Source organism: Mus musculus, chromosome 19 (assembly GCF_000001635.26).
Source record: "Mus musculus strain C57BL/6J chromosome 19, GRCm38.p6 C57BL/6J".
NCBI lineage: Eukaryota > Metazoa > Chordata > Mammalia > Rodentia > Muridae > Mus > Mus musculus.
In genome coordinates, this window is record NC_000085.6 from 7,263,390 (window position 1) to 7,289,208 (window position 25,819).

The 25,819-nt window shown below is 54.8% G+C and overlaps 2 protein-coding genes across 27 annotated transcripts in view; one reads left to right on the top strand and one right to left on the bottom strand.

The window, feature by feature from the left end:
- Window positions 1–4,004: 4,004 nt before the first annotated feature.
- Window positions 4,005–11,836, top strand: Rcor2 (REST corepressor 2). Of its 4 annotated transcripts, NM_054048.4 has the most exons (13): window positions 4,005–4,035; window positions 5,462–5,699; window positions 6,376–6,432; window positions 6,712–6,792; window positions 7,165–7,217; window positions 7,309–7,470; window positions 7,581–7,705; window positions 7,804–7,873; window positions 7,950–8,165; window positions 9,711–9,788; window positions 10,444–10,501; window positions 10,631–10,860; window positions 10,954–11,836. In NM_054048.4, exons 2-13 carry the CDS (start codon window positions 5,573–5,575, stop codon window positions 11,266–11,268), a joined length of 1,572 nt encoding a protein of 523 aa, NP_473389.2. In that variant the 5' UTR covers window positions 4,005–4,035; window positions 5,462–5,572; the 3' UTR covers window positions 11,269–11,836. The 4 variants fall into 4 exon arrangements, with proteins under 4 accessions (NP_473389.2, XP_006526614.1, NP_001307483.1 ...); XM_006526551.3 differs by lacking the exon at window positions 4,005–4,035 and having other exon boundaries at window positions 4,872–5,699; window positions 6,349–6,432; NM_001320554.1 differs by lacking the exon at window positions 4,005–4,035 and having other exon boundaries at window positions 4,890–5,699.
- Window positions 11,837–12,006: 170 nt separating this feature from the next.
- Mark2 (MAP/microtubule affinity regulating kinase 2) overlaps window positions 12,007–25,819 on the bottom strand; it is a 66,465-nt gene continuing 52,652 nt past the window's right edge. For 5 of the 23 annotated variants that reach the window (XM_006526645.3, XM_006526643.2, XM_006526641.3 and 2 more), the window contains 17 exons: window positions 23,941–23,989; window positions 23,612–23,677; window positions 23,445–23,515; window positions 23,180–23,236; window positions 22,343–22,579; window positions 21,480–21,599; window positions 21,271–21,370; window positions 21,076–21,188; window positions 20,047–20,179; window positions 19,644–19,816; window positions 19,337–19,434; window positions 18,409–18,570; window positions 17,609–17,866; window positions 16,597–16,623; window positions 15,722–15,889; window positions 14,653–14,697; window positions 12,007–14,061 (listed from right to left, as the gene is read on the bottom strand). In XM_006526645.3, the coding sequence (XP_006526708.1) occupies window positions 13,701–14,061; window positions 14,653–14,697; window positions 15,722–15,889; window positions 16,597–16,623; window positions 17,609–17,866; window positions 18,409–18,570; window positions 19,337–19,434; window positions 19,644–19,816; window positions 20,047–20,179; window positions 21,076–21,188; window positions 21,271–21,370; window positions 21,480–21,599; window positions 22,343–22,579; window positions 23,180–23,236; window positions 23,445–23,515; window positions 23,612–23,677; window positions 23,941–23,989 (2,238 nt within the window). In that variant the 3' untranslated portion in view covers window positions 12,007–13,700. Of the gene's footprint in view, window positions 14,062–14,652; window positions 14,698–15,119; window positions 16,294–16,596; window positions 16,624–17,608; window positions 17,867–18,408; window positions 18,571–19,336; window positions 19,435–19,643; window positions 19,817–20,046; window positions 20,180–21,075; window positions 21,189–21,270; window positions 21,371–21,479; window positions 21,600–22,342; window positions 22,580–23,179; window positions 23,237–23,444; window positions 23,516–23,611; window positions 23,678–23,940; window positions 23,990–25,819 lie in introns of those variants that run through there. The other 18 variants (NM_001080389.2, XM_006526652.3, NM_007928.3 and 15 more) reach the window with 15 other exon arrangements.

A 25,819-nucleotide genomic window follows, 5' to 3' on the forward strand; every position in this document is an offset into this window, starting at 1 on the left:
TCCTGAAGAAGTAGATGAGAACTGAGCATCATCCATAAGGCACTTCTGGTGATGAGGGACTGCCTCTAGGGCTGGTGTTTGCAGGGTGATGCTCTGGGGGTGGTTAACAGACTCCTTTGGCTGGACAGACCCCTTAGGCACAGGCTAGAAAGCCTTCTAGTACCAGGCTGGGCAAGCTTTGCAGGGAGACAATAGGGAGCGGTGGAAGGTTACTGAATGGAAGGAAGCAGGCCACAGTGGAGGAAGCATTAAAGCCATTGTATAGGGCTATGTGTTCATGATGGGCTAGCAGGGTCACTGAGGTAGGAATCTGGAATTGTTGGTAAGTCTACAAGGAAGCTGCAGATGGTCTGATGTCACCAAGGAGGAACAAGGAGTCCCTCTGTGGGTCCATTAGACCAGAGGCAATGGCCTTCAGCTGGTTCACAGTGTGTGGGCTACTTCATGCTGCAGTGAGCCTCTCGTCTGCCTGCTGGGGTGCTGTGTGGGATCTTGGCTCTACAAGACAAGCACTATTGAAGGATTTGCTTGCTGTATTCCACCTGAGATGCTAGTGGATCCTCTTTAATAAATGATGGGGTGAAAACTTACTCCCTTTTAGGAGTGGAGGAGCAGAGGGTCAGAGCGGGCAAGCAAGGAGCACAGCTGGGAGTCGCCCTAGATCAGAGCTCCTGGCCCTGCTTTGGCCTAGCATGTTCTCCTTTCACAGGTAGCTCTGGAGAAGGGCTTACTGGGAATGAATCTAAGGTTCAGTGACTCCTATGGTCCAGGGTAGGTGGCTGGGCACCAATGGCCAGGTCCCCGGTCCAGGAACTTGGATCCTCAGGGTGCAATACTCAGCCTCCTTGGGAGGGCACATGCCCTGGGGAAGTCTGGGCTGGACTGCCACCGCTAGAGGGCGCAGCTGTTATCCAGGTGAGGGTGAGGGGCCGTTTACTTCTAAAAACCTTCTGGAACTCAAGCAGCTTTACTGGAGCTGGAAGCTGCCTCTTATGTAGTCTGGGAGACCTCTGTCGCTTTTCTGTCAACCAAGACCTTCAGACCCATCTCCCTTAGTGCTCCAGACCAGACGCTTGGCTCCAGGTATCAAATCTCCCGGCCCTGCCCTGGGGATCAGGAAACCTGGGGTCCAAATCTCCGAGTTCATAACTACTTCGGCTTGGCCCAGAGCCCCCTTGGCCTCTGAGTTGAAGTTGTGCCAAACACTGGATTGTCACCTCTCATTATTATATTTTTGCACAAGTGGGGGTGGAGTGGGTGTTGCTGGAGGGAGTGTTGCTCACCAACAGGGCCCAGAGAGAGGGAGGAAACACCCTGGGTTCCCAGCCTGTCAGGAAGCCCCCAGGGGGCACACAAGGCTCTGAAGGAAGCATTCCTGTCTGAGGAACACTGAAGGGGCCAGGAAGAACTCCCAAGGCTCCTTCCACTCTGGGGCCCCGCCCACATCCACCTCCTCTGAAAGAGGAGCATCTCTTTCTCCCCCACTGCTCTACCAGGTTTTTTGCCTGGGTCCCCCACTCTCCTTCCTCCACCCTAGGCCTACCAGCCTGCCGCCCTCCCCAAGTTTAGCCCCTTGGCTGTGTCCACTGAGGGCCTGGCGAGGGTCCCAGGCACCACACCACAGCAGCCAGCCTCCAGCCTCTGCTCCGGACAGTCCCAGTCTGTCTGGCAGGGCTGGCAGATTAGGGATTGGCTGGAGCTGCCCCCGCCTTTGAGAGGAGGGGAGGCCCGGTGGCTCACCCAAGGTCACCCTTCCTTTTCTTTCCCAGCATCCCTGCTCAACCCTTGTCCCTCTGCCTCACCTTGAAGAGAGAGGAGGCATGATGCTCAGCAGGTCTAGCACATAGGAGCTCAGCTAAGGGGAAAAGACAGTGAGCTCCTGAAGTCTGCTGTTTCTTTCAGCAAATGCTGAGTGCCTGCTGTATGCTAGACTCTTAGAACATAGCCGTGAAGACAATGACGAGCTATCAAGCACGTTTGTTTTGTGTCTGTGAACCAAGTGGTAAATCGATGAGATGCTCTGACCTGCCTGGATGAGAGCAGACTTTCCTGGGGATCTGAGGGCCCAGGAGCCTAGGCAAGAGAGGCAAGCTTCAGGCAGAGACCTGTATAAGGCCAAGCAAGGCCCCATATCCCTCATCAGGAAGAGCACAGGGGATAAATGTGCCTGGCTGTGGGCTTGGGTTTGCTGTGAGGCAGTCTGGGCCCTGGCTCCCATCCCTAAGAGAAGGCAAGGGCGCTGTCGTGTTCGCCTTCCCTCCCCGTGGGCCAAGAGTAGAAGCTCATCCGTCAAAATGGCGGGAGAGCATTCCCGGGAGACCTGAGCTCTAGCCAGGCTTGCAGGTGGCCTCAGGGAGGTGAGCTTCTTGCTGCTTGCTTCTGAGCTTCCTCAGGCTGCATGAGAGGAGGGGCTGGTCTCTGGCTGGCTCTCTCCCTTATCATACCCCAGATCCCTGGCCACATGGCACCTCTGAACCCCACGCCTGAGGGAAGAAGATTCCTGACCTTAGGACTTGGGGAACTAGAGTGGGTGGGACCTGGGGTACAGCCTGGACTGGGTTCTGTGGCATAGCCACACCCCACAGTCCCAGGGCCGCAAGGGAGGGGGAGCTGTCTCTTTAAGAGCCTCCAGGCTGCTAGGAGCAGATGGCCAGACCGGCCGGGGCCCCTTGTCCTTTGTGTGCCTTCTCACAAAAGAGGGGGCCAGCTGGGGAGGGGGCGGCTGCAGCAGGTGGGAGGGGTGGGACCTTGCCTCTCTCCTGCGCCCTTGCAGCTTGAGGGTGAAATACATCACTCGAAACCAGCCACTTCTGCACCCTGTGGCCCCCACAGTTGTCCTTAAACTCTGATGCCCCTCCCGTGTTGTGTCTCTCCTTGGCAGAAGGATCACTATATCAGGGCTCTCAGACAGCCCTCTTACCTCAAAAATAAATAAATAAATAAATAAATCTCCCCACCCTGCCCCCACCCTAGAGCAGGCTCTTCCTTTGGTGTGTGTGGGCGGGGGTGGGGGCCTGGCTCCAGGGCTAAGTGAGAGCAGTATTGGGTCCCAGTGTGTGGGAGAAGTGGCCTCCAGACAGAAGGGAAGCCTGTGGCTTGGGATCCTCTTTAGGCCTTGTGCTGGCACACCTGGGGCAGCCCTGGAGGACGGAAACAAGAACTAAGCTTGATGCTTGAGGTCTTGGGGTCTTGGCCCGGGATCCTAGGTTCTCCTATGGAAGGAGGCAAGTGGAGGAGGGGGGACCCAATAGAAGCCTTGCCTAATGGGTGCCAGAAGCAAGAAAGACGCCATCATAGGAGAGTGTGGTGTGCACAATGGTTGCTAGCTAGGCAAAGGGATAGAAACAGGAGCACCTCACTACAAGGTACAGGTATTGGGGACAGGTCTGGCTCCCTGCCACTCATTTCTAGGGGCCACTGGAAGTCGCTTTGCCTCTTGGTACAGACCCCTTCAGCTCAGATTGCCTCTGGTTCATTTTTTCTTTCTTTCTTTCTTTCTTTGTCCCAGATCTCCCCACCCTGAGGCTTGGTGCCCAGCTCATGATTTAAGGGGAGGAAAAAAGGCCCCATAACCTTGGCCCAAGGTGTGGCGGGCAACGTGGCCGCTGACTGGGTGGCCCTATGTGGCCGGACAGTGCTGAAGTCGGGCGGGGTCGTGTCTGACTCTGCCAGCCGCAGGCAAAGAGCCCCCAGGAACAGGATGCCCCAGCCAGGTCGTGGCCTGACCACAGGACCCAGGCCGGTCGGCCACAGCCAGTGGGTAGGGGCAGGGATCCCCGGTTGGGGCCAGGGCTGCTTCTAAATTTAGGAATCTGATTACAGAGTGGCCAAGGAAGGGAAGGGAGAGGAGGGTGCGCGTGCAGGCTCGGCTCGATCTGGGCATAGCGGGTGTGCCCGGGTAGAGGCGTGTCCAGGAGTCCGGGCTCCCCGTGGGAGGGACAGCGGGCGGGGGCTTCGGCCTGTGTGAGCTGCAGCACGTGCCCCAGGCGGCGGGGACGGGCACAGGCGCAGCTCACAGGCTTCGAGCTGCTGCCGGTGAGTGCGCTGGCTCTTTGTGTGCCTGGCAGGGTGGCTGGGTCTGGCTTTGAAAGTCTCTGCCCACCCCCTCCCCCAACTCCGTCTGTGCCTCCCAACCCGCTTCCCTGTCTGTCACTCTGCCTGTGCCTGTCCGGGGGGAGGGGGGATGCTGCTTCCAGCTGGGGTGACAGTGAACCCAGTGAGGAGCTCGCCCCTTTCAGCCCAGAACTTGCCCTATTACCTTTCATACTCATTCCTCAATCTTTGATACTACTGTTTTGGGTGCAGACTGCAGCAGTTGAAAGACACTAGGGTGACCCCTGGGGACCCACAGACCTAGCAGAAGTCAGGTTCTAGCCCAGTGGCTCTTATAGAAATTCATCTTGCGCCTGTCCGGCCTCCCATCCGCTTTGGCCCCCAAGGGCGCATGAAGGGGGGGATCCCCCTGCGGAAGGGGGGGCAGGGAGTTCCTTGGCAGGAAGGGAAATGGAAGGAAAAGCTGGGCTCCACCCGGGCGGTCGGACAGGCGGCCTCAGGGCCCCCGGGGCAGGCCACAGTAACCAGAGCCCAGTAGTGTGTGGAACCGGTGTGCTTGTGGGTGGGGCTGACCCCGGGCTTCTCCTGGGGGGCACTGGGGTCTACCCAAAAGGGCCAAGTCTGAGAACTCAGAGACACCAAGGGTGCTCCCTGGGGGGGGTACGTGCGCCCCATTCCGGTCCTGACCCCACCCCCTGGAGGTCTAGCCCCGGCCCCAGGCCCCGCCCCCCGGGCCCTCCCTCCCACCCCAGGGCCAGATGTTCAGCTGGCGGAGGCATCGGCTGGGGGAGGGGTGCTGAGGCCGCAGCCGGCACTACTTCCCTGCCAGCAGCTTCATTGTGTGCGCGAGGAGCGAGCGGCGGCGGAGAGCGGGCGAGCGAGCGGCGGTAGCGCGAGCGCGGCGGGGCGAGCGAGCGCGCCGGGGAGGGTGCGAGGCGGCGCCCGCGGCTGCGCTCCGCCCGCCTCCCGGCAACTCTGCTCCAGCGCCGCACGCCGTGCGCGCCGTCCTGCCGCCGGGGCTCCAGCCGGCTGGCGTGGTTGCCGTGGGGTCGGGTCGGGCAGGGTTACCTCCGTTGGGGATCGGGGCATCCTCAGCGCAGCCGAGGGGCGCGGAGTCAGCTGCGGCGGCCACTGCGCGGTAGCCCTTGCTGGCCAAACAGCGTGGGCAGGCGCGCGGCGCGGCTCCGGGGCTCCCCGAGGGCAACGCGCCCCGACTCTCCCCGGGGGAGAACCAGCCCCGAGGGGCGCACGGAGCGAGCGTGCCCCCGGCCGCGCCGTCTCCCCCGTACCCCCACTTCACAAACTTTTCTGCCGTCCTCGCCCGTGGGGGTCGCAGTGAGCGTTAGGGCTGCCCTCCGGGGCCCCGACCTCCCGGACCCTAGCCACGCTGACCTCCTGCCTCTCGTAGCCTCAGTGGCGACCCCTCCAGGCCGGGCCAGGCGCAGCACTCGAGGCAAGCGCGGCAAGCTCCTGCGCTCTCCAAAGGATCCCGTGCCCCTCGGGGCTGCCGGGTAGGGTAATGCCCTCAGTAATGGAGAAGCCCAGTGCGGGCTCCGGGATCTTGTCCCGAAGTCGGGCCAAGACGGCACCCAACGGCGGACAGCCACACTCGGAGGATGACAGCAGCGAGGAGGAGCACTCTCATGGTGAGCCTGGTGGCCTAGGGTTAAAGGCGCGCTGGTCCGGGGAGGGATCATGGAAGGTGGAGGAGGGGGGGGGGAGAGTTGCGAACCACAGATGGTTTCTGCCGCTCCTGGATTGCAACCTCAGCCTTCTCGTGCCTGGTGTTGCCGGCACAGGAAATCTACAGGCTGGGCCCTTGACCACCCACCTCCCCTTTGCCCTCAGTCGTTGAGGGAGCTTAGGATGCCTCTCTTGGATGGATTGGGTCCTCATACCTTGCAGCCTTGCAGGGGACTGAGGTCTGATTGGACCAGGTACTGGGAAGATACCTCTATGCGGAGCTGTGAAGCTCATGTGGTGGGGAGGAGCCCCGAGCTCTCTGCAAGGCTGTGGTCCAGATCTAGGGGCAGCCCTCCAAGCTCCCACCCCCAGTTAGAACAAAGCACTTTGCTCTAGCCTGGGCTTTAAAAGTGTCCTCTTAACCTCCCCTTCCCCCCATGGCCATGACTAGGCAGGGTATGACTCTCCTAGTACCTTCTATCGGAGGGTAGCTGGGGGGCACTATCAAGGAAAAGTGAGTCTCCTGTATGGTGGGGGTCCCTGAGTGGTCAGGAAGGAGAACTCCAGATCAGCTACCTCCCCTCACTATATCCTCCCCCTACTTCCCTGGAGTCTTGACTGCCTCCCCTGGCTCCACAGACAGCATGATCCGAGTTGGAACCAATTACCAAGCAGTAATTCCGGAGTGCAAGCCTGGTGAGTGGCAGGACAGACATGGAGGGAGGGAGGGCGGCAGGGAGGGGTGGAGGCTGATGGCTTGGCCTACAGCCCCACCTGGGAACTCTTGGCTGGCTCCTGCTTGAGGGACAGGCGGTGGGCGGGGTGGGTGGCCCCGTGGCACTGTTACTTTTCCTGCTCTGCCTTCCTGTCTGGGTCTCAGCTCCTCCTTCCCTTCTGGGCCTCACCTCCTCGCTTGACTGTGTTGCTCAGTGGTCTCCTGTTTCTGTGAGTGCCTAATTCTGCTCATCCTTTCAGAGAGCCCTGCACGCTATAGCAACAAGGAGCTGAAGGGAATGCTGGTGTGGTCCCCCAACCACTGTGTATCAGATGCCAAACGTGAGTGCGCTGGGCCCAGGTCACGTTCAGTCTCAGGAACAGGGTTTTAGTTCCTGTCCTCCTAAGGCTAGCTCTTCCTTAGAAGTGAGCTGTTGCCGGGCAGTGGTGGCGCACGCCTTTAATCCCAGCACTTGGGAGGCAGAGGCAGGCGGATTTCTGAGTTCGATCGAGGCCAGCCTGGTCTACAAAGTGAGTTCCAGGACAGCCAGGACTATACAGAGAAACCCTGTCTTGAAAAAACAAAACAAAACAAAAAACAAAAAAGAAGTGAGCTGTTAGTCCCACTAACATGGAAGTCTGGTAGGGGGCTGTAGGCCCACGAGTGGTCTTTACTGTGGGGCTTCCGTGTGACCCTCCTCTTCCCCCCTGCAGTTGACAAGTACATTGCAATGGCCAAGGAGAAGCATGGCTATAACATTGAGCAGGTGGGTGGGGGCCCCGAGGGATGGGAGTGGGGCCCACCGGGCAGTGCAGTGCTGCCGTGGCAGAACCTGAGTGGCTTCTGTCCTGGACCAGGCACTCGGCATGCTTCTGTGGCATAAACACGATGTGGAGAAATCACTGGCTGACCTAGCCAACTTCACTCCCTTCCCTGATGAGTGGACGGTGGAGGACAAGGTGCTGTTTGAACAGGCCTTTGGGTTCCATGGCAAGTGCTTCCAGCGGATCCAGCAGATGGTACGCCTATGCTCATGGCCCCTTGAATGCTCCTCAGCCCTTTAGTCCCAAACAGCTTACCTGGGGCCAGAGTCTCAGGTGGCCTCCTGTCTCTGGCCTTGCCTCCCCAGCTCCCTGACAAGGTGATTCCCAGCCTGGTGAAGTATTACTACTCTTGGAAGAAGACCCGAAGTCGAACTAGTGTGATGGACAGGCAGGCCAGGCGGCTGGGTGGCCGCAAGGACAAAGAAGACAGGTGGGGGTGGGGGTTGCTGGCACCGGGAAGGGGGTAGGGGGCTGACAGTATTCTGGGTTGGGCCTTCCCTCATTTTCTGTTTGGCTCTGTGTCAACAGTGATGAACTAGAAGAGGGACGAGGAGCTGTGAGTGAGGGGGAACCGGATACTGGAGACCCCAAGCGAGAGGTGAGGTCCCTAGCTGCTCTGCCCTGCCCGCCCCTCAGCTTGTCCTTGGACTGCACATGATATTCTCTCCCTTCAGCCTCTGCCATCCAGACCTCTGAATGCACGGCCTGGTCCTGGGAAGAAGGAGGTTCAGATATCTCAGTATCGCCACCACCCACTTCGAACTCGGAGACGTCCGCCCAAGGGCATGTACCTGAGTCCTGAAGGCCTCACTGCAGTATCGGGAAGCCCAGACCTCGCTAACCTCACACTCCGAGGTCTTGACTCACAGCTCATCTCTCTTAAGCGCCAGGTGGGGACCCAAGGAAAGGGAACCATGCAGAGGGGGTCATCGGTTCCTGAGACCTGTGTGGGGCAGCTTAGGTATAAGGGGAATGGTGCAGTGTCAAGCCTGGCTCTGTTCCGTTGTCAGGGACTTGACATTATTTTCTGCTTTGCGTGTGCGTGTGTGCGTGTGCGCGTGCGTGTGCGTGCGTGTGTGCGTGCGTGTGTGTGCGTGTGCGTGTGCGAGTGCGCGTGCGCGTGTGTGTGTGTGTGTGCACGTGCGCATGCACACGTGCCACAGCTCCTGTGGTTCTCTACCTTTACATGAGTTCTGGGAATCAAATACAAGTCTTCAGGCTTTTTGGCAAGCACTTTTACCTGCCTGTCTGGCCAGCTCCCTGGCATTTTTTTTTTTTTTTGGAGTGGGATCAGGGATTCATATATCCCAGGCCAGACTCAAATTTGTGCTGTAACAGAGGATAACCTTGAGTTCCTGACTTTCTTCTACCCTCCAAGGGCTGGTATTACAGGCATTACCATCATGTCCTGTTGATGAAGTGCTGGGTACTGTGCATACTAGACAAACACTACCCACTGAGCTACTCTCTAGCTCTTCTAGGCATTAAACATAGAAGACTATCCTTGCCCGGGCAGTGGTGGTGCATGCCTTTAATCCCAGCACTCCGGAGGCAGAGGCAGGTGGATTTCAGAGTTCCAGGCTAACCTGGACTACAGAGTGAGTTCCAGGACAGACAGCCAGGGCCACATGGAGAAACCCTGTCTCAAACAAACAAACAAACAAACAAACAAAAAACCCAGGAGACCATCCTTGTCTACATAGTGAATTTGAGGCTATCTGGGGATACATTGCTATCTAAGAATACACTCTCTCATTTTTTTGTTATTTTGTATGTGTTTATGGGGGGAGGGAGGCAGGGGCTCACACATGCCATGGTGTAGAAGTCAGGTATCTGTGGGAGTTGGCTCTTTCTAGTAGGCAGGTGCTGGGGATCAAACTCAGGTCAGAATTGGTGGCAAGAAAGGGTATGCCAGGTGCATGCATGCATGATGTGTGTATGCATGCATGTATATATGATGTGTCTATCAGCATGTGTGCCATGGTCCCCATCCAGTTCTTCCTTTCTGCCTTTATATAAGTTGTTCTGAGGATCAAACTCAAGTCTCTGGACTTTGTGGCAAGCACTTTTACCTGCCTGTCATGTCCCTCTGTCTTCTGCAAGCCCCAAGCGAGACCTGGTCTCAAATATAAAGCCAGGTGCTGTACAGTCACTGTAATCCAGTACTTGGGAGGCAGAGGTAGGAGAATTAGGAGTTCAAGGCCAGTCTCTGCTCTATAGCAAATTTGAGGCTGTGGGTCCTTCAAAAAAAACCCAAAAGACCAAAACCAAACCAAACCCTGCCACCACCGGGGCTGAGTTGACAGTGTCCCAAGGTTGGGTGGACAGGGTGGTGGTGGGGTGGTGGAAGCTCTACTCAGGGAAGGACTTGGGTGAGTTGGGTGGTACTGGCCTTCATGGGATGCATGCTCTGCTTGCCTTTTTGGCCTTTGTAGGTCCAGAGCATGAAGCAGACCAATAGCAGCCTCCGCCAAGCACTGGAGGGCGGCATTGACCCTCTCCGCCCCCCTGAGGTAAGGCTCTTCTGTTTACTTGGGTACAAAAGGGGGGTTTCCTCAGAGGCAAGACCGGAACGGGGAGGGGAGTTGGCCTAGGAAGCATACGTTTTTCCCAAAACACCTTTTCACATTTATTAACTTGGGTGCAGTGGGGTCGGATGGGATGAGGTGGTGACAGACAGGAGCCTTAGTGCTTATGTGGGGGTCAGAGAATAACTTGGAGGAGTTCTGTTTTTTGTGACAGGGTTTCTCTGTGTAGCCCTGGCTGTCCTGGAACTCACTTTGTAGACCAGGCTGGCCTCAAACTCAGAAATCTGCCTGCCTCTGCCTCCCAAGTGCTGGGATTAAAGGCGTTCACCAATACTGCCCAGCCTGTGTTGTGGATCTTGGGGATCCACAAACAGGCTTAGTGGCAGAAGCCTTTATCTGCTGAGACTATTTTTCTTTTGTCTCGTGTATTAGTGTTTCTCTATATCTTTGTAAGTGCCCCACATACATACTCGCTGCTCATGGAGGCCAGAAGAGGGCACCAGATACCCTAGGTTTTAGATGGTTGTTAGTCTGCTGGAGCTGTCAGTGCTCCTACCTGCTGGACCATCTCTCCATCCCCTCCCTCCCTTTTCATATTTTTAGTTTAGTTTAATGGTTATTTATATTCCTTGCTTTCCAGGCTAATACCAAGTTCAACTCCCGCTGGACCACTGATGAGCAACTTCTAGCTGTTCAAGGTGGGTCAGGCCATGGCGAGTCCCAAGAACCCTAGAGACCTTTAACCTTTCCAGGAGCTGAAGGTGGAGGGGAAGCAAACAGTTCTGAGGTATATTTACAGTCTGATGCCTTTTTTTTGACCTTTACAGCTATTCGTAGATACGGCAAAGACTTTGGGGCTATTGCAGAGGTGATTGGGAACAAGACTCTGACCCAAGTGAAGACCTTCTTTGTGAGCTATCGTCGCCGCTTCAACCTGGAAGAGGTGCTGCAGGAATGGGAGGCTGAGCAGGATGGGGCCCCCGCAGCTCCGGTCCCCACGGAAGAGGCCAGGCGAGGGGCTCCTGTACCAGCCACAGCCCTAGAAGAAGATGATGAGGTGAGAAGCAGGGATGAGTCTCCAGGGAGGAGGTGAGTCTCTAAGGATGAGTGTGTGCAGGAGCAGTCTCCTCACCTTTTTCTCTCCCCTCAGGTCCAGATTACATCTGTCTCAACATCAGTACCCCGATCAGTACCCCCTGCACCGCCCCCACCTCCACCGCCCACCTCGCTTTCCCAGCCACCCCCGCTGCTGAGGCCACCTCTGCCCACAGCTCCCACATTGCTCCGCCAGCCGCCTCCCCTGCAGCAGGGCCGCTTCCTGCAGCCTCGGCTGGCCCCCAACCAGCCTCCACCACCGCTCATCCGCCCTGCCCTGGCTGCCTCTCGCCACAGTGCCCGCCCTGGTCCTCAGCCTCCACCTACCCTGGTTGGAGCTCCTTTGGAGCCCCCTGCACCCTCACTTTGAGCCTGAATCCTCCATTGCCCAGAGGCTCCTGAACCCCTTTGGCTGGATCTCTCTGGCAGCACTAAGGACAGAAGGGACTAGGGCTCTTGCCAGGTCTTTCAAATACCCAAAGCTGCCAGTTGGCACAGCTTGGACCTGTGGGTTCTGCATGTGTTCCTGGCAGCTGAGCTTGTAAACCCCCAGCCAGGGGCTAGATCTCAGGGCCTGCAGGGACTCTTGCTTCCTGGCTGTGACTGGAATGGCTGCCTCCTTGCCTGCCTGCCTGCAGAGGGCTTGGCCTCTGGGCCTACCCTTTGTGTGGGGGTAATGACTTTAGCCTGGGGGATGGGGGAGAGGACAGGATGTTAGCTGGCCTCATTCACCTTTCCTTCTTTTTAGCAATAAGTCAGGTGCAGTGGAAGGGGATTGGGGTGGGGATGGCAGAAATCTGGTGGGAAGAATGTTGGGTAGCTGTGAGGAGACCCACTTTGTCCACCCCCAAAAGTTTGGAGAAAGAAGGGTTGGGGACTTACACAGACATGGGTTTATTTTTCAACATTTTTAAAAAATAAATGCAACCTTGAATGTATGAGTCTTCCATGTGTGCTGTGGGTGGAGGCAACTGACCACCCAGCATTGGCCTCCACCGGGACCTAGACAGTAACCAATTCTCTTCTGCCAGGCAGGCAAGGCCACATCTTGCCCAGGGGTGGGGACTGGGTCCCCGCCCAGCAGGGAGAAGGAACAGTAGGCAGCAGCTCAGATTCCAAACATTCTCTTTATTACGTATTTGATCCAGAGGAGAAACTAAGTGCAGGGTGGGGGGAAGGGGGCTAGGCAGGGAGGGGCCACCTTGCCTGGGTGTCCTGGCCCCGGACCCCTTATCTTGGGAGCCAAGCCATGCCCTCCTGGCCCCCTTGGAGCACCCGGGCTGTTCCATAGGGCAAGAGGGGAGAGGAGGAGCCCTTGGTCTGAGCCATAGCCAGTGGAGCACGGGCTGGAGGGTTGAGGTTGGCAAGGTTCCTGGAACCCAAGACTCAATGTGTTGCTGAGCCTGGTCTGGGAGCCAGGGTGATGGACAGGGGAGGGAGTGACAGGACGACAACTGGGGCCAAGAGTGGAATTGTCATAAATCAAAAACAAACAAAAAAAAAACCAAAACAACAATAATAATAAAAATAAAAAATAACCCATCACAAAAAAAATGTACAACTCAGGTGAGGGCAGGGGCAGCCTCTGTAGGACTTCCCCAATTTCTCAAGAACTGAAACAGCAGAGAAATAAATTAAGGGATGCAGTGGCCACCACCAGCCAAGCGCCTACAGCCACCCATTCACACACTGGCCTCAGAGGTTAGCAAGCAGGAGTTACTTTGCCCCACCCTGTGGAGGACAAGAGACTCCTGGCCCTGCCGCCCAATCCAGCCTTCCGCCAGGCAGCCATGGAGGCCCTGGACAGTCTCCTGAGAGGAGGGGCGGCAATGCCAGGAAGAAAAGGCAAGGCTGTGAGATGAGAACGGTGCCCAGATTAATGCCAAGGAAGGGGAAGCAGTAGGGGGATGGTGAGGGGCTGTGCTTTCAGACAAAGACTCCCAGAACGGAGAAGCTGTGTCCCTGTTCCCAAGCTGCCCCCTGGGGGCTGAGAGCCCATGGCCCATTCCCCTCCCCTCTACCAGTACTGGGTTTAGCCTGCCTGAAGATGGCACAGACTTCTGAGAAGGGGAACCATGTCCCCACAGCAGCTCATGGAAGGAAGTGCCCAGCTCTGGGGAAGGACAGAGGATATGGTGTGGAGGGAGCCAGGGTCCCACCGCCCACCCTCTCCAGGGCTGTGCAGTACCCCCAACTGGGCCTCAGTGTAAAGGCCTGTAAGCCCAAGGGCTTGGGGGCAGGGGAAGGCCACCTCTGGTGGGTCGCTTGAAGGGGGGAAGAAGTGGGGAGAGGGGAGAAGCCCAAAGAGGGCCTGGCGGAGGGCCTGCCAGGGAACTCCACCACTCTTGCCTGAGAGTGTTCCAGCCCTGAGCCACCCTCCCAGGAGCCCCACAGATCCAGTCTTGACTGTCCCAATGGGGCAGGGAGGAAAGGTGGCCGCTGGGATTTTTTTTTTTTTCTTTTTCTTTTTTGGTAATAAAAATTTTCTTGGTTTAGGCGAAATACTCTGTGCAACCGCAGTACCGAGGGGGAGCCCTGCCCCCCCCCAGCCCCCTCCCCTTCCTTTGCCTCCTGCAGGGGGGAAGGGAGGGACTTCTGGGCAGGGGTGAATGTGGGAGGGAGAAGAACCACTTCCCATCCCCCACAAACATGGAAGAAAAAAACTGAGAAGGGCCTGGAAGGGGACAAGTGCCAGCAGGGGAGACACACCAATTCATCCTGCAGTTTCTCCCAGGGGGATGCAGGGTTGGCCCAAGCAGCCAAGTCCACTGGTGGGCCTCTGCTGCCCCTCCTGACAGCCTGTTAAAGCTTCAGCTCATTGGCTATTTTGGAGGCAATGTTTTTGAAGGCCATGGAAGTGCCCGATATCCGCTTAAACCGAACACCGTTGAGAGACAGCCGGGGCAGTTTGCACACCTCCATCTCCCACTGCACAAAGTTCTCGTGGCCTGGTGTGCCATGCACGCACAGTAGCATGTACCGCTCGTGCAGCTCGCTTTGGCAGCTGTTGGCGTCCAGCACCTTGCGGATCTCCCGCATCATCTCATTGGGCTCCATAGAGCTCGTGGTCTTCATGCTCCAGGTGAAGCGCAGGGAGCGAGGCTTGGCCTCCCGAAACTCCTCCTTGTCCTTGTCAGTGCCTCCACTGCCTACCACGTGAGGTCTGTGGAGAGGGCAGAGGGAGGCATAAGATGGGAGCTGAGCATCCCACCCATAGAGAACCACCCTGGCAGACAGACCCTGAGACCAGAGAGGAAAGCAGGAAAGAGTGCAGCAGCAGCCGAAGAGGGAGCAGCTCGTCCCTTGTCCTGCACTGGCACTTGGGACATGGGAGGCCTCTGGCTCTTGTCTCTCAGGATGGAGGGGTGAGAAGAGGCCAACTGGGGTGGGTGACAGTCCATGCTGTGACTGGTTCTTTTCTTTAGGGGATCAGGCAGGAAACAAGTGCACTGAGCAGCACCAAGCAGACTGTCCTCCATGAGGCTGAGGCAGAGGCTGAGCAGCAAGGCCAGCAGGGGTAGGAACCTGGAGTAGGAACCCCTCCCTGCCAGGGCTCTGGATCCGTAATGCACCAGGACCCAAGCAGGGTTCAGAACTACTGCAGGTACACGTGAGAAAGGGAAATTCTCTGAGGAAAGGGAGCCCTCAAGAAGGAGGCAGGGCAGAATTGCCAGAGAAAGCCAACGGCAAGAGGAAGAGAGGAGCAGGAGGCTGTGGCAGGCCCGGTGGCCTGGGCTGGCTCCAGCCCTCTCACCTGAGCGTCTCCACTCGGTCTTTGCTTTCAGGTTCATTCAGGTTCCTCAAAAAACAGAGCGAGGAAGAGTTTAGTCTGGGATCTCTCGCTCCTTCCACCCTGCAGACCCAGGTGAGGTTGGGTCTGGGGACATGCCACCAGTGGATGGGCAGGACCCACGCCCAAATGCTACTTGCCAGTCACCTGCAGGCCAACGCTGCAGTGCCTCACACTGGCAGCCTGACTGCCCCTGACAAGGAACCCCAAGGGGGCTGTCCCTCCCCACATTCCCAGAGATCAGTGCTGATGGAAGGAGCCCCAGCTCTGGGGGAGGAGGGTGTGGCTGTGCAGGCACATGGCCCCAAGCACATGGCCCAACACCAGCAGTTTCCCTTCCAGCATCCACCCAGGCTCAAGCCTGCTACTGGAATGAGGGCTGGGAGCAAATTTCTGTGCCAATAACTGGGGTGTCATTTTTTTTGGAGATGGAGGTAAAGGCCATATTGTCAGTCTTAGAAGGCGGAAAGCCTCCTAAGAGGCTTACTGTGTCAAAACTACTGTCAGGCAGACACCTGGGTCTGGTGCCTATGGCCCAGTGGGCAAGGCCACTGTGCTGACTCCCCTATTGCTGGCTGCCAGGCTGGCTGCTCACACAAAGCAAGGGCTGGGCAGGGCTCTAGGGAGGTGAGAAAGAGGTCTGGCCCTGCTGAGCGGCTTCTCCAGCTCCTGCCAGGAAGATGAGTGCCCAGAGCTGGAATACTGGGGGCTATAGGGAAGAGGAGGGACGAGAAGGAGAGAGCAGCAGCAGCAGCACATGTAAAAGGAGCAGGAAGACACAAGACACAGATGCCAATGAGCACACTGTGAGCAGGGCCCGGGTGTACAAAGGAAGGGCTCCAGCTGCTCTCTCCAGGCCCCTGTGGGGCAGCCCCTGCCAGCCATGCAGTGAGCTGGGGTGGGGTGGGTAGGCAGGGATATCTCAAGATCACATCTGGCCCATTTCTCCCTCAGCTGGGGAGCCAATGCACCTGCCAGGCAAATCCAGAGTTCCCAATCTGGCCCTTGGTCTGCAGCTTAGTACCTGGCGTACCTAGGCCTGCAGAGGACATGGCCAGGCTGAACAAGCCAGGCTCTGTCCCAGGAAGGGAGATGCAGGAGCAGGGTGTGGGCCTCCTGCTGTTCCACCAGGGCCTGGCGGCAGAATGACCCCTGCCTGAGAATATCCAGCTCTTGGCTCTTTGGCAGGCTCAGGCGACATCTGGAGGAAACAGCCCAGAGGAGAGCAGCGTGAGCGCCCAGATGCTATGCCAGGGTGGGCTGGGTCAGTTCTGCAGCATCCACCAGAAGGGGGTGCTATACTACATCTATGAGGCAAAGGTTTGGGGGGCCTGGAGGAGTCAGACTAGCCAAGGGACCCTAATGTCCCTGTAGTACCTCCACGGTCCATGGGAGACAGGTCACAGCCCTGAGGTTCAGCGAGCCCAGGACACCCCCAAATGAGACGCCATTCCAGATACGCCTCAACCCCGTGGAGCTTACTTGTAGCGCATGCACACAACAAGGGGAAGGAGCCCAATATGACCCAAACCTGGGCAGGTACGAGGAGACAATCTTAAAGGGAGACAGAGTCCCTGAGGTCTCTTCTCTTCTGAGGACAAGCACCTGCAGACCAAGGGAGGCCCCTCACTTTCAAAGCCATTTGCTCCGAGGGACCTAAAATGTCCTCTCAGGGGACTATGTATTCCAAGTCCTGCCAGTGTGAAGGGGCAGGGGCAGAGGGATCAGCTTAGGGCTGTGGCCCCACCAGAGAAGTCATCATCCCTTTAAGATAGCAGACAGAGGTCCACATAGACAAGGTCAGCAGAAAGACAGGAAGCATCAGCCAATGGGGGAGTTAGTGATGGAGGCAGGACCGACAGACAGACTGACAGACAGACACACATACAGAGCGGGCTCAACGCCTACCTTCTGGCAAACCTGAAAGACAGATTTCTAAAAAAAACAAACAAAAAAGACAAAATAAAAAAGGAAATAAAACAAAAAACGAAAACCAAAAAAAAATCCAAAAACAAACAAAAAACCCAACCCCAATCAAACAAACAAACAGAAAACAAAAAACCAACAAGACGGTGTGTGGACAGCGGGTGGGGGTGGGCTTTCCAGGTTCTAGGGTCTCCCCAGTTGTAGAAGAGCCGCTCAGCGAGCCTAGAGTCCTGCTTCAGCTCTGTTCGCCCTGCAGCCTCCCCCATGACTTGCGGCTTGGATACGTAAAGGAATGAGCAGCAGGGTGAGTAGGTCTGCTCTCAAAGAGCCCACCTGGCTCTCAGCAGTGTAGACTGCAGGGTACAAAGGGGAACAGAGTACCCCAGGAGATCCCAAACCACCTTAAACCACTCCTCTCTATGATGAGGGCTCAGGCATGAGAGGCTCATGAAGAGATTCCCCACCTGGGTCTAGGCCAAGAAGGCACGGGAACCCTGGAGCTGCACGAGAGGCCACTGCAGCCCTCAGCAGCCAGTTTATTTGTGGGCTTTGCCCTGGGAAACCCTGGGGCAGAAGAATATAGTTAGAGCCAGACATTATCTACCTGTGGGAGGGCAAACAGGGGAAGGAGGTCAAAGGGGGCAAGAATAGACTGGAAAATCTTGTCAACCCTGCCTGGCTCATGCCTCATGACTTTGCAGCTGCGTCACCAAATATAAGTTTCCATGGGAACCCAGGAGAGAAGAGGGGGCTTTTATTTTAGCATCTGAGTTCACACTCCCCTAGAGAGGAGGCGGCATCGCCCATCTGCTTGGGGCCATCGAATGAGGGGTGCCTGAGAAGAGCTGGGGAAAGGCCTAAGAGGATGAGTCTAGGTGCCTGAGATGTTGAAAACAACCCTATTTCTCAGTCCTGCTGAGGCCCCAATCCCAGCTCTGTTATCTCCATCCCAACCACCACGCAAGTGGGAAGGTCTGCTCCCAGCCCCTCTCACCTGCGGACAAACTTGGAGGTGAACTTGCTGAAGATGCTGCCAGAGGCCCCCCGCCGGCCCTGGCTATGGCCAGAGGGAGAGGCTGGGGTCACACCGTAGGGTAGATTCTGCTGGTCCCGCACCTGTCGGAGCTGCCCAGCATGGAAGGTGCTTCGACTGGACACACCCCGTGGGAAATTAGTTCGGTCTGGGGCTCCACTACTGCTGCTGATGTTGTGGGCGGAGGGGGAGGCGACAGGGACGCGCTGGGGGGCTGTGCTATGGAGAGAGATAGGGGCAAAGCATATGTAAGGAACAGAAAGGCACCAGCACTAAGCACATCAGTCCCTGGGACGGGGACGGGGACGGGGAGCGCTAGGGCAGGACGCAGCCATCACAGAGGACACAGACGGAAGGACTGACCACTGAGGACAGTAGTGAGATGGTGCAGGGAGGGAGGGAGGGGAGACAGGAGGACCCATGTATGCAAGCAGTACAGGCTGGATAGAGCTGGCCCTGGACCTACAATGGGACAATGAGAATAACTGTCTATCCCTAAGGAAAGCTTAGAAGGTTCTGAGCTCTCTGGCTTTTTGCCTTCCACCTGGAGCTTCAGGATAGCTTCCTGTACCCCTGCTGATGAGGACTGAGGAAAAGGCCTTACTATCACATTATCTGTGTCCTAGGATCATGGGGGATAAACAGAGCTACTTTCTTGTAGCTGACAAAAAATGAGGCAGTACCCCCAGGTGAGAAGAGACTGCAGGGCAGGGGTGGGACAGGCCAGGGGACATGTGCATCAGCTACCCCAGCACACTTGCCTGGGCCGAGGCACCTCACAGTTACTCTCCGTGGGGGGCAACCCAGAGGCCTTGTTGGGGTGTACGGAGGCAGACATGGATTTCTGGTGCTGGCGGGGCCGGGCCGCAGAGACTGCGGCAGAAGCAGAAGCCGTGGAGGCCCGGGACCCTGGCATGGTTAGGCTAGGAGACAAAAGCAGCGAGAGGCCCGGGTTATGGGGAGACAGAGCGCCTGGGTTAGGAAGCAGGGCAGGGCCAGAGTCAGCTGGAGCCTTGCAGATGCAGGTCAGGCCCTGAGAGCAGCTCCGGGCAGGGAGAGCTAAGGTAAAGCCATTGTAAGTAGAGGGCTCCGTGAGTGAGCAACCAGCTAGGCCAGAGCCTGGGAAAAGAAAACCCAAAATGAGGAAAAGATGACAGGAGGTCACTGTGTCCTAGCCACACTGGTCTCCCAGAAAATGTGAGAACAAGGATTCTTCCCTCTGTACAAAGGACAGGCTGTTACTAAGAAGAAACTTTCATTAAGCTCAAAAGAGGTGGAGCCAGATTGTAACATACCAAGCAAGGTGGGGAACTTTGCTTCTGAGGCCACAATGAAGCCCTCAGCAGGGAGACCCTCAGATGAGTACTCTGGGCTCTGTCCTGAGCTGGGGTCCCAAACACAAAGCCATGTACCTAGACAGATGAGCAACTCTAGACTTAGCCATGATCAAGAACCAGCAAGTTTAACGCGCTGCTCACTGGTACCCTATGCTTGGCAACGTCAAGGATAAGAGGACAGGAGGGATGGCATGGAGAAGGGAAGGAAGGTGGATGGCTAGACTGAACAGAGCCAGGACAGGACTCCAGGGACATTGCTCTGGAGAGGCAGAAGATGATGCTACTGACAGGTATCACTGCCCACTGTGTGATGTGGCCCCCAAGAGCATGGTAAGCAGTCCAGATAACTCACCTGTCTTTACCATTCTGGATGGAGGCCTGGCCAAGGCTGGCCCTGTCCAAAAGTGGGGAGTTCCTGCTTCGGTTTGTGCTGGTGGAAAGGACGCTGTTCTGTGGGAAATGGAGGGCAAGTACTGTCTCACAGGAACCAGTGTTGCCCAGTCAGACTCTTCCCCAGGACCACTGGATGCCCTTGTCCCAAGTTGCTCTGTAGCCCACTTTCTACAGTAAGCTCAGGTACAGCCAAGGGCCAGGCTTCAGCAAGGAAGATCAGTGGACAGGAGGGAGGCCAGGGCAGGGGGTAGTAGCTCATGGCTTACCGTGGAGGGGGCAGGAGTGGTCTTCTTCCTGTCCAGGCCAGGCAGAGGGCTGGCAGGCACTTTGGCGGTGCTGCTGGCTTTCCGCCCTGTCTCTTCCTCAGGCCGCTTATTTTCTGCGTTGTTACTCTGAGTCTTCTTAGAGTAGGAATTCGAGGTGGGAATGGCAGGGACGGCTATGGGGTGATGTAAAATGGGTAAGACTACAGGTCTCCTGCAGACCCACTGTGTGCTTGGCATTTTCTTGCATCATAGCTCCATTTCATATATAAATGGAGGGAAGTTATTAACCTGCCCATGGCCATGCTATTACGAAGGAGATAAACCAGATATGAAGCGTAGCCAAAGAACCTGTAAGGGTTCAGGATAAAGGTGTCCCTGACTTGAGATTCCCAAGAGCACATACCCTGGTCACTGGAGCGTCGTTGCTTGGGGTTGGCAGAGACGCTGCGCTGAACCTTGTGGGATGGAGATGGGGCACTGCTGTTGGTTAGATCAGCTGAAGGCCGGGGCTTCAAAGTGATGGTATCACCTTCCAGCTGCAAGAACGGGAAACATGGCTTCAAAGGAGAGTGTGAGTTCTGAGGAGACCTCCGGATGGGCACACTTGCATGCCTCCCCCTGCCCTTCCAGAGAAGCTCACATTAAGCTTCATCTTACAAGACTAATAGAGACAGATGCTCCTGCTCACACATGCTCTGACAGACAGAAACAAATACACCAAAGACAGACCACTCCAGAAAGTTGATTATTTCCTCAGAGAGGACTAATTCATGCCTTCCTACCCAAAGATGCATATATACCAAAAAGAATACACACTCAGACTAAGAGACTCATCCCTTCCCACAGAGAAACCAGGGCTTAAACCAGGTACCATGGAGATATCTCTAAAACAGGTTAAAGTGGTAACTAAGAGAGACGCTGCCACCACCAGGTTAGGAGGCTGTGAATCTAAATAGGCACTTAGAACCCACACTGGCAAAAGAACAATCATAACGCTACCAGATCCATAGCCAAGACAGACCTGTGGCACAAAGAAATGTTTACATTTAGATACAAGTCCCAAAAAAGAGGCAATACACTAGGGAAGCCTCCTGTAAATCAAATACGCACAGAAACCCAGAGATGGACAGTTCCAGACAGACAGAGAGACAAAGGGGATTGGGTCCAACACAGAACTTCCACCAGACCACCTTAGCCCTTTCTGATCAATACAATGAGCTCAAGTCACCCTTTAGAGCCCAAACCCAACCTTTCTCCAGACTCCTGCTCATCCACTGAGGGCCTTATCCACCATGGCTGAGGCCTCACGTTAAATTAAGCAGAGGGTATATGTATTTGTGACATTGGGCTTCTGTCCTCACCGGGGGCTAAAGGCTAGGTGCCACCCACAGTACAGGTGGCAGGTCAGGGCATAAGAACAGGAAACACGCACCTCAGAGCTCTTGTAGCCAAGGAGCAGATAGGTAGCCATCACTTCGTTGTACCTCTGGCCTACCAGCGAGTCCTGGATCTCTTCCCGTGTGTAACCCATTGACACCATCAACTCTGGTGGTTGGGGGAGGGGAGGACAGTTAAGGCTGGTCTCCATGTGTGGGCAGGCTCTAGCTCCCAGCTAGCATAGCCTCACCTGTCCGCCGGGGGTCCTTGTAGTCAGGGAGAGGTTCCACATAAGGCTTTAGCTCATCGTCCTCATGCCCCACGTTCATCCACCGATCTTTCATAATTTGCTAGGAAATAGAGGAAAGGGCAAGGTGCAAAGGGGAAGGAAACTCAGCATGGGGGTCTCCATGGGAACCTCAGGATTTTTTTTTGCCAACTGGATTCTAGGTTGCTTACCTCTAAAGTGCCTCTCTTACTAGGATTAAGTATGAGAAATTTCTTAAGCAGATTTTCACAGTCCGTGGACATGTAGAACGGAATACGGTATTTCCCCCTCAGTACCCGTTCCCGCAGCTCCTGTGGTTAGAAAGGGAATAAGTCTTACTCAAGATCCAGATAAGCAGACATTGGAAAACAGAATTCAGATCACAAATGAGGCAGCAAAGCCTTACATGCCAGTCATGGGCCTTGTGGACACAGACTATCTTCCAAAACAGGATTGAGACTCTTAATGCCTATGTGTGAAACACCCTCTTTTCTTTGGTTTTTTTTTTTTTCTTTTTTTTTTGGTTTTTTGAGACAGGGTTTCTCTGTGTAGCCCTGGCTGTCCTGGAACTCACTCTGTAGACCAGGCTGGTCTTGAACTCAAAGAGATCCACCTGCCTCTGCCTCCCAAGTACTAGGATTAAAGGTGTGCGCCACCACGCCCGGCTAACACCCTCTTTTCTAAAGAAAAATTACACTTATTCATTTTGTGGATGGGATGTGTATGTGCCACAGAGTAAGTGGGGGTCAAAGGACACCCTGCAGGAGGTTGGGTTGTCTCCCTCTGCTGCTGTCAGCCTCCTTTTGTTTGTTTTGAGATATCTCATTCTCCAGCCTAGGCTGGCATGAAACCGAGTCTTCCTGCCCTGGCCTGCTGGGATTATAGGATGGGCCACCATTTCTAGCATGCAAGATTATTTAACTGCATTTTTCTTGGAGGGTCTTTCTCTCAAGTTCTTGCTTGAGAAAAAAGTGGACAAGTGTGTGGCAGAGGTAAGACCAGAGGCTGAAAGGAAATGACAAATAAAATGATCGAAGCCTGCATTTCACTGCACCTTGAGGTTCTGTCCATCAAAAGGCAGGGATCCGCTGACCAGTGTATAGAGGATGACTCCCAGGCTCCAGACATCCACCTCAGGACCATCATACTTTTTGCCCTGGAAAAGTTCTGGGGCAGCATAAGGAGGACTGCCACAGAAAGTATCCAGCTTGTTCCCAAAGGTGAATTCGTTGCTAAAGCCAAAGTCTGCAATCTTGATGTTCATATCAGCATCCAGGAGCAGGTTTTCTGCCTGGGAGGGAAGATGGTAAGCATCAGAGCACCCGTAGAGAACCCTAAGATCCTGGCTCAGGCAGGATGGCGAGGAATGGGAGAGCCACCAGAAAGTCATCTCTAGTTTCAAGCTGTCTCCACTTCCAGGGCAGCATCAGTCAGCACAGATAGGCTGGACAGGAGGAAGGTACAAAGCTGGGATGTGTAGGTCTGGGGATCCTGGGAGCTATGGAAAGCTTCAGAGTAGGCCTATGTCTCGTGGTCATGCTTGCAAGTTCTTTCAGCAATGAGCTGACTTACAGGTAGTGCAAATATGAGTGCCTTGCTAACAGAGATAACATGCATATATGTCTGGAGAACAGGTGTAATATTAGAGTCACAGTCACAGACCAGGCTGCCAAAAGGACCAGGAAAGCCTGGAGTATTCTTGTCACACCCGACAGCTGACAAGGGTAAAGCATGCATGCTTGCTAGTGCTATGGTGGGAGCCATTCCTAAATACTTCCAGGTCATCTCAAGTAAGTAAGTAAGTAAGTAAACAAATAAATGAATATCAGTGTCTGGAATTCCTGGGCCACCCAGACTCACAGGAAGACATAGGGATATGAACACACCTCACCTTTAGATCTCTATGAACAATGAACTTCTGGTGACAGTACTGCACAGCAGACACTATCTAAAAGGAAGGAAGAGGGTTAGCCTGGCGTCTGAAAGTGAAACACGGGCTGGCAGAACTGTTGCTGGTGACCTATTTTGAAGTATCATGCAAACAAGCAGAGGATGAAGTACCCTCTTCTAAGGCCAACTGCTCAGGCAGTTCCTCGCCTGTGCCAGATCCCCAAAGGGAAAGCTGGGTCTACAGCTCAGAGTGGAGACACACTCACCTGGCGAAATTTGGCTCGAGCTTCTTTTTCTTTCATCCTGCCATGGGCCACTAGGTAATCAAACACCTCTCCTGCGAGAGAGGAGATGGTGGAGTACAGTGAGTGGGGTGGGTGGGGGCAGGAGCAGGGAGGGGAGAGATGAACATGGGAGACGGTGCCAGACCTACCGCCACTGGCATACTCCATGACAAGGTAGAGAGTCTTCTCAGTCTCGATCACTTCAAACAACTTAACTGCAAGAGAAGGGCTGTGTTGGACTCAGGAGGCACACTCTGTGTCCAGACTTGCTAAGGACCTCTTGAACCATCCAAATTCCTTACGGCAGCTCACAATGCCAAGATGTAGCTCAACTGTGAGCTGAGCCTTCAGAAGCAGTCTGACACCCTCCAGGACAGAATCCACAAGGCAATGTGCTATGGAGAAGGATGGCTGTGTGGATGCGGGCCTGTGGAGCCTCCATGAGGGGGAGGAAGAAAGGGACGGCAATGCTTCTCACCTATGTTGGGATGATTCAAAACCTTCATTATTCTTACTTCTCGGAACAGCTGCAAGAGAAGACACATGGGCTCATTTCATGCCTTTAGGTCCCCTCAGAGTCCAAGTGGGGGTCCCTCCCTCCCTCCTTCTCTTCTCTCCTCATTCTCTCTCTCTCTTTCTCTCTCTCTCTCTCTCTCTCTTAAAACAGATCTTCCTCTTAAAGAAACCAAGCTGAAACCCATGGAGAGAGGGAAGGAGAGCAGAGAGGGGTGAAGGTAGGAGCAGAGCTAGCTCATTCACTAACTTATTGCTCAGACCTTGCCCTCTTCTACACCCATGCAAATCTAGCCTCAAAACAGCAGTCGGTGCCTCTGCAGGGGAGAAGGGGCCTGAGTCCTTGATTTTCAGCACCGAGCTCCTCTGCCAGCTCAGAGTCCAAACCGTTGAACTGGCCTGGTGACCAGAGAGGTGCTCCACAGGGATACTGTGTCCTCTTTTGACATCAAGATGTCAGAGGGCCTACCCTGATGATAGGCCTTTCTTTCCTGAGTCTCTGAGGTAGTAACAGAAGAAACCACCCACACCTATATATAGCTGATGCCAATTTTAATCAAACCCACTCCCACACACTCATGTTCCCTTTGTAAAACAAAATCAGGGGCTCCAAACCATCCATTTCCATACTGAGAGATGACAGAGATGAACCTCTTCCCCTGCAGGCAACAGACAACTAAAGGAGGGTTCTGAAACTTCCCAGGCTTCATCACTCATACAAGGAACAGAACTGGTTGGTTGGTTGGTTGGTTTGTAGGGACATGGTGGTTTGTCTGGGGCCCTAATTCAGGATGTAGTTTATAGAATAGTTAAAAAAATGGCTTCCCCCGGGCTGGAAAGATGGCTCAGTGGTTAAGAGCACTGACTGCTCTTCCAAAGGTCCTGAATTCAAATCCCAGCAACCACATGGTGGCTCACAACCATCCATAATGAGATCTGACGCCCTCTTCTGGAGTGTCTGAAGACAGCTACAGTGTACTTACATATAATAAATAAATAAACAAACCTTTAAAAAAAAATTTTGGCTTCCCCCCTTTAATGTTGTCCCAGAGCTTTGGTTGACTGCAACAAGAAACTTGATCCAACCTTCCCACTTCATCAGAGCCCACCCAGGCTTTTCTTGCTCCTCTTTCACCTAACAGTATGCTGGTAAAAAAAAAAAAAAAAAAAAAAAAAAAAAAAAAAAAAAAAGCAAAGGCTCTTGGCCACCATCTCAGAGTGACCAATGGGGACAGACCTGAGATGGTACTCAGAGCCGGTAGTCACTTTCCCATCCTCTAACATATCCATTTGGTATGGGAAAGCCTAAGCCTAGAGCGGCCAATGTCTTTAAAAACTCCAGTGTTAAGTAAGGAACACTGCTAAGAAGAAATGTAAGCAGAGTTAACTGGCCTGAATGAGACTGGTTTTACTAACAAAGTATGTAAAAAAGGGTTTTTTAAATGGCTTTATTTCTGCATCTTGGGGATGGAAGCAGGAGGAACAGGCGTTAAAGGATATCTTTAGATACATGGTGAGCTCAAGAGTAGCCTGGGTATATAATATCCTGTTTCAAAAAAGAAAACAAAAACAAAAAAACAGAACCCCTCTATTTGTCTGGCACAATCAATCAGAAAGAAGTGGGGAGAAAAAAGAGGTAGGGAATGAGATGGCTTGGTTGTCAATGGGAATGAACAGAGTAAGCAACAATGAACAGTAAGCCGCTATGCTCCAAGGCCTTTGCAGGGCTGCAGCCAGTGTAGCAGGGACATGTGTCCTCCTTTTTTCTCCACAAGCTCTGATAACAACCTGGTGACGATCGCATTGCTTCTGTTCTAACAAAAACCCTTCAGGGATAATACAAT

Bases quoted from the DNA above. Each gene is read 5' to 3' on its own strand.
- Rcor2 (XM_006526551.3), top strand. From the start codon at position 5,573: ATGCCCTCAGTAATGGAGAAGCCCAGTGCGGGCTCCGGGATCTTGTCC. The intron at 5,700-6,348 runs GTGAGCCTGGTG...ACTTCCCTGGAG, and splicing joins CGAGGAGGAGCACTCTCATG to TCTTGACTGCCTCCCCTGGC. The intron at 7,874-7,949 runs GTGAGGTCCCTA...CTCTCCCTTCAG, and splicing joins CTGGAGACCCCAAGCGAGAG to CCTCTGCCATCCAGACCTCT.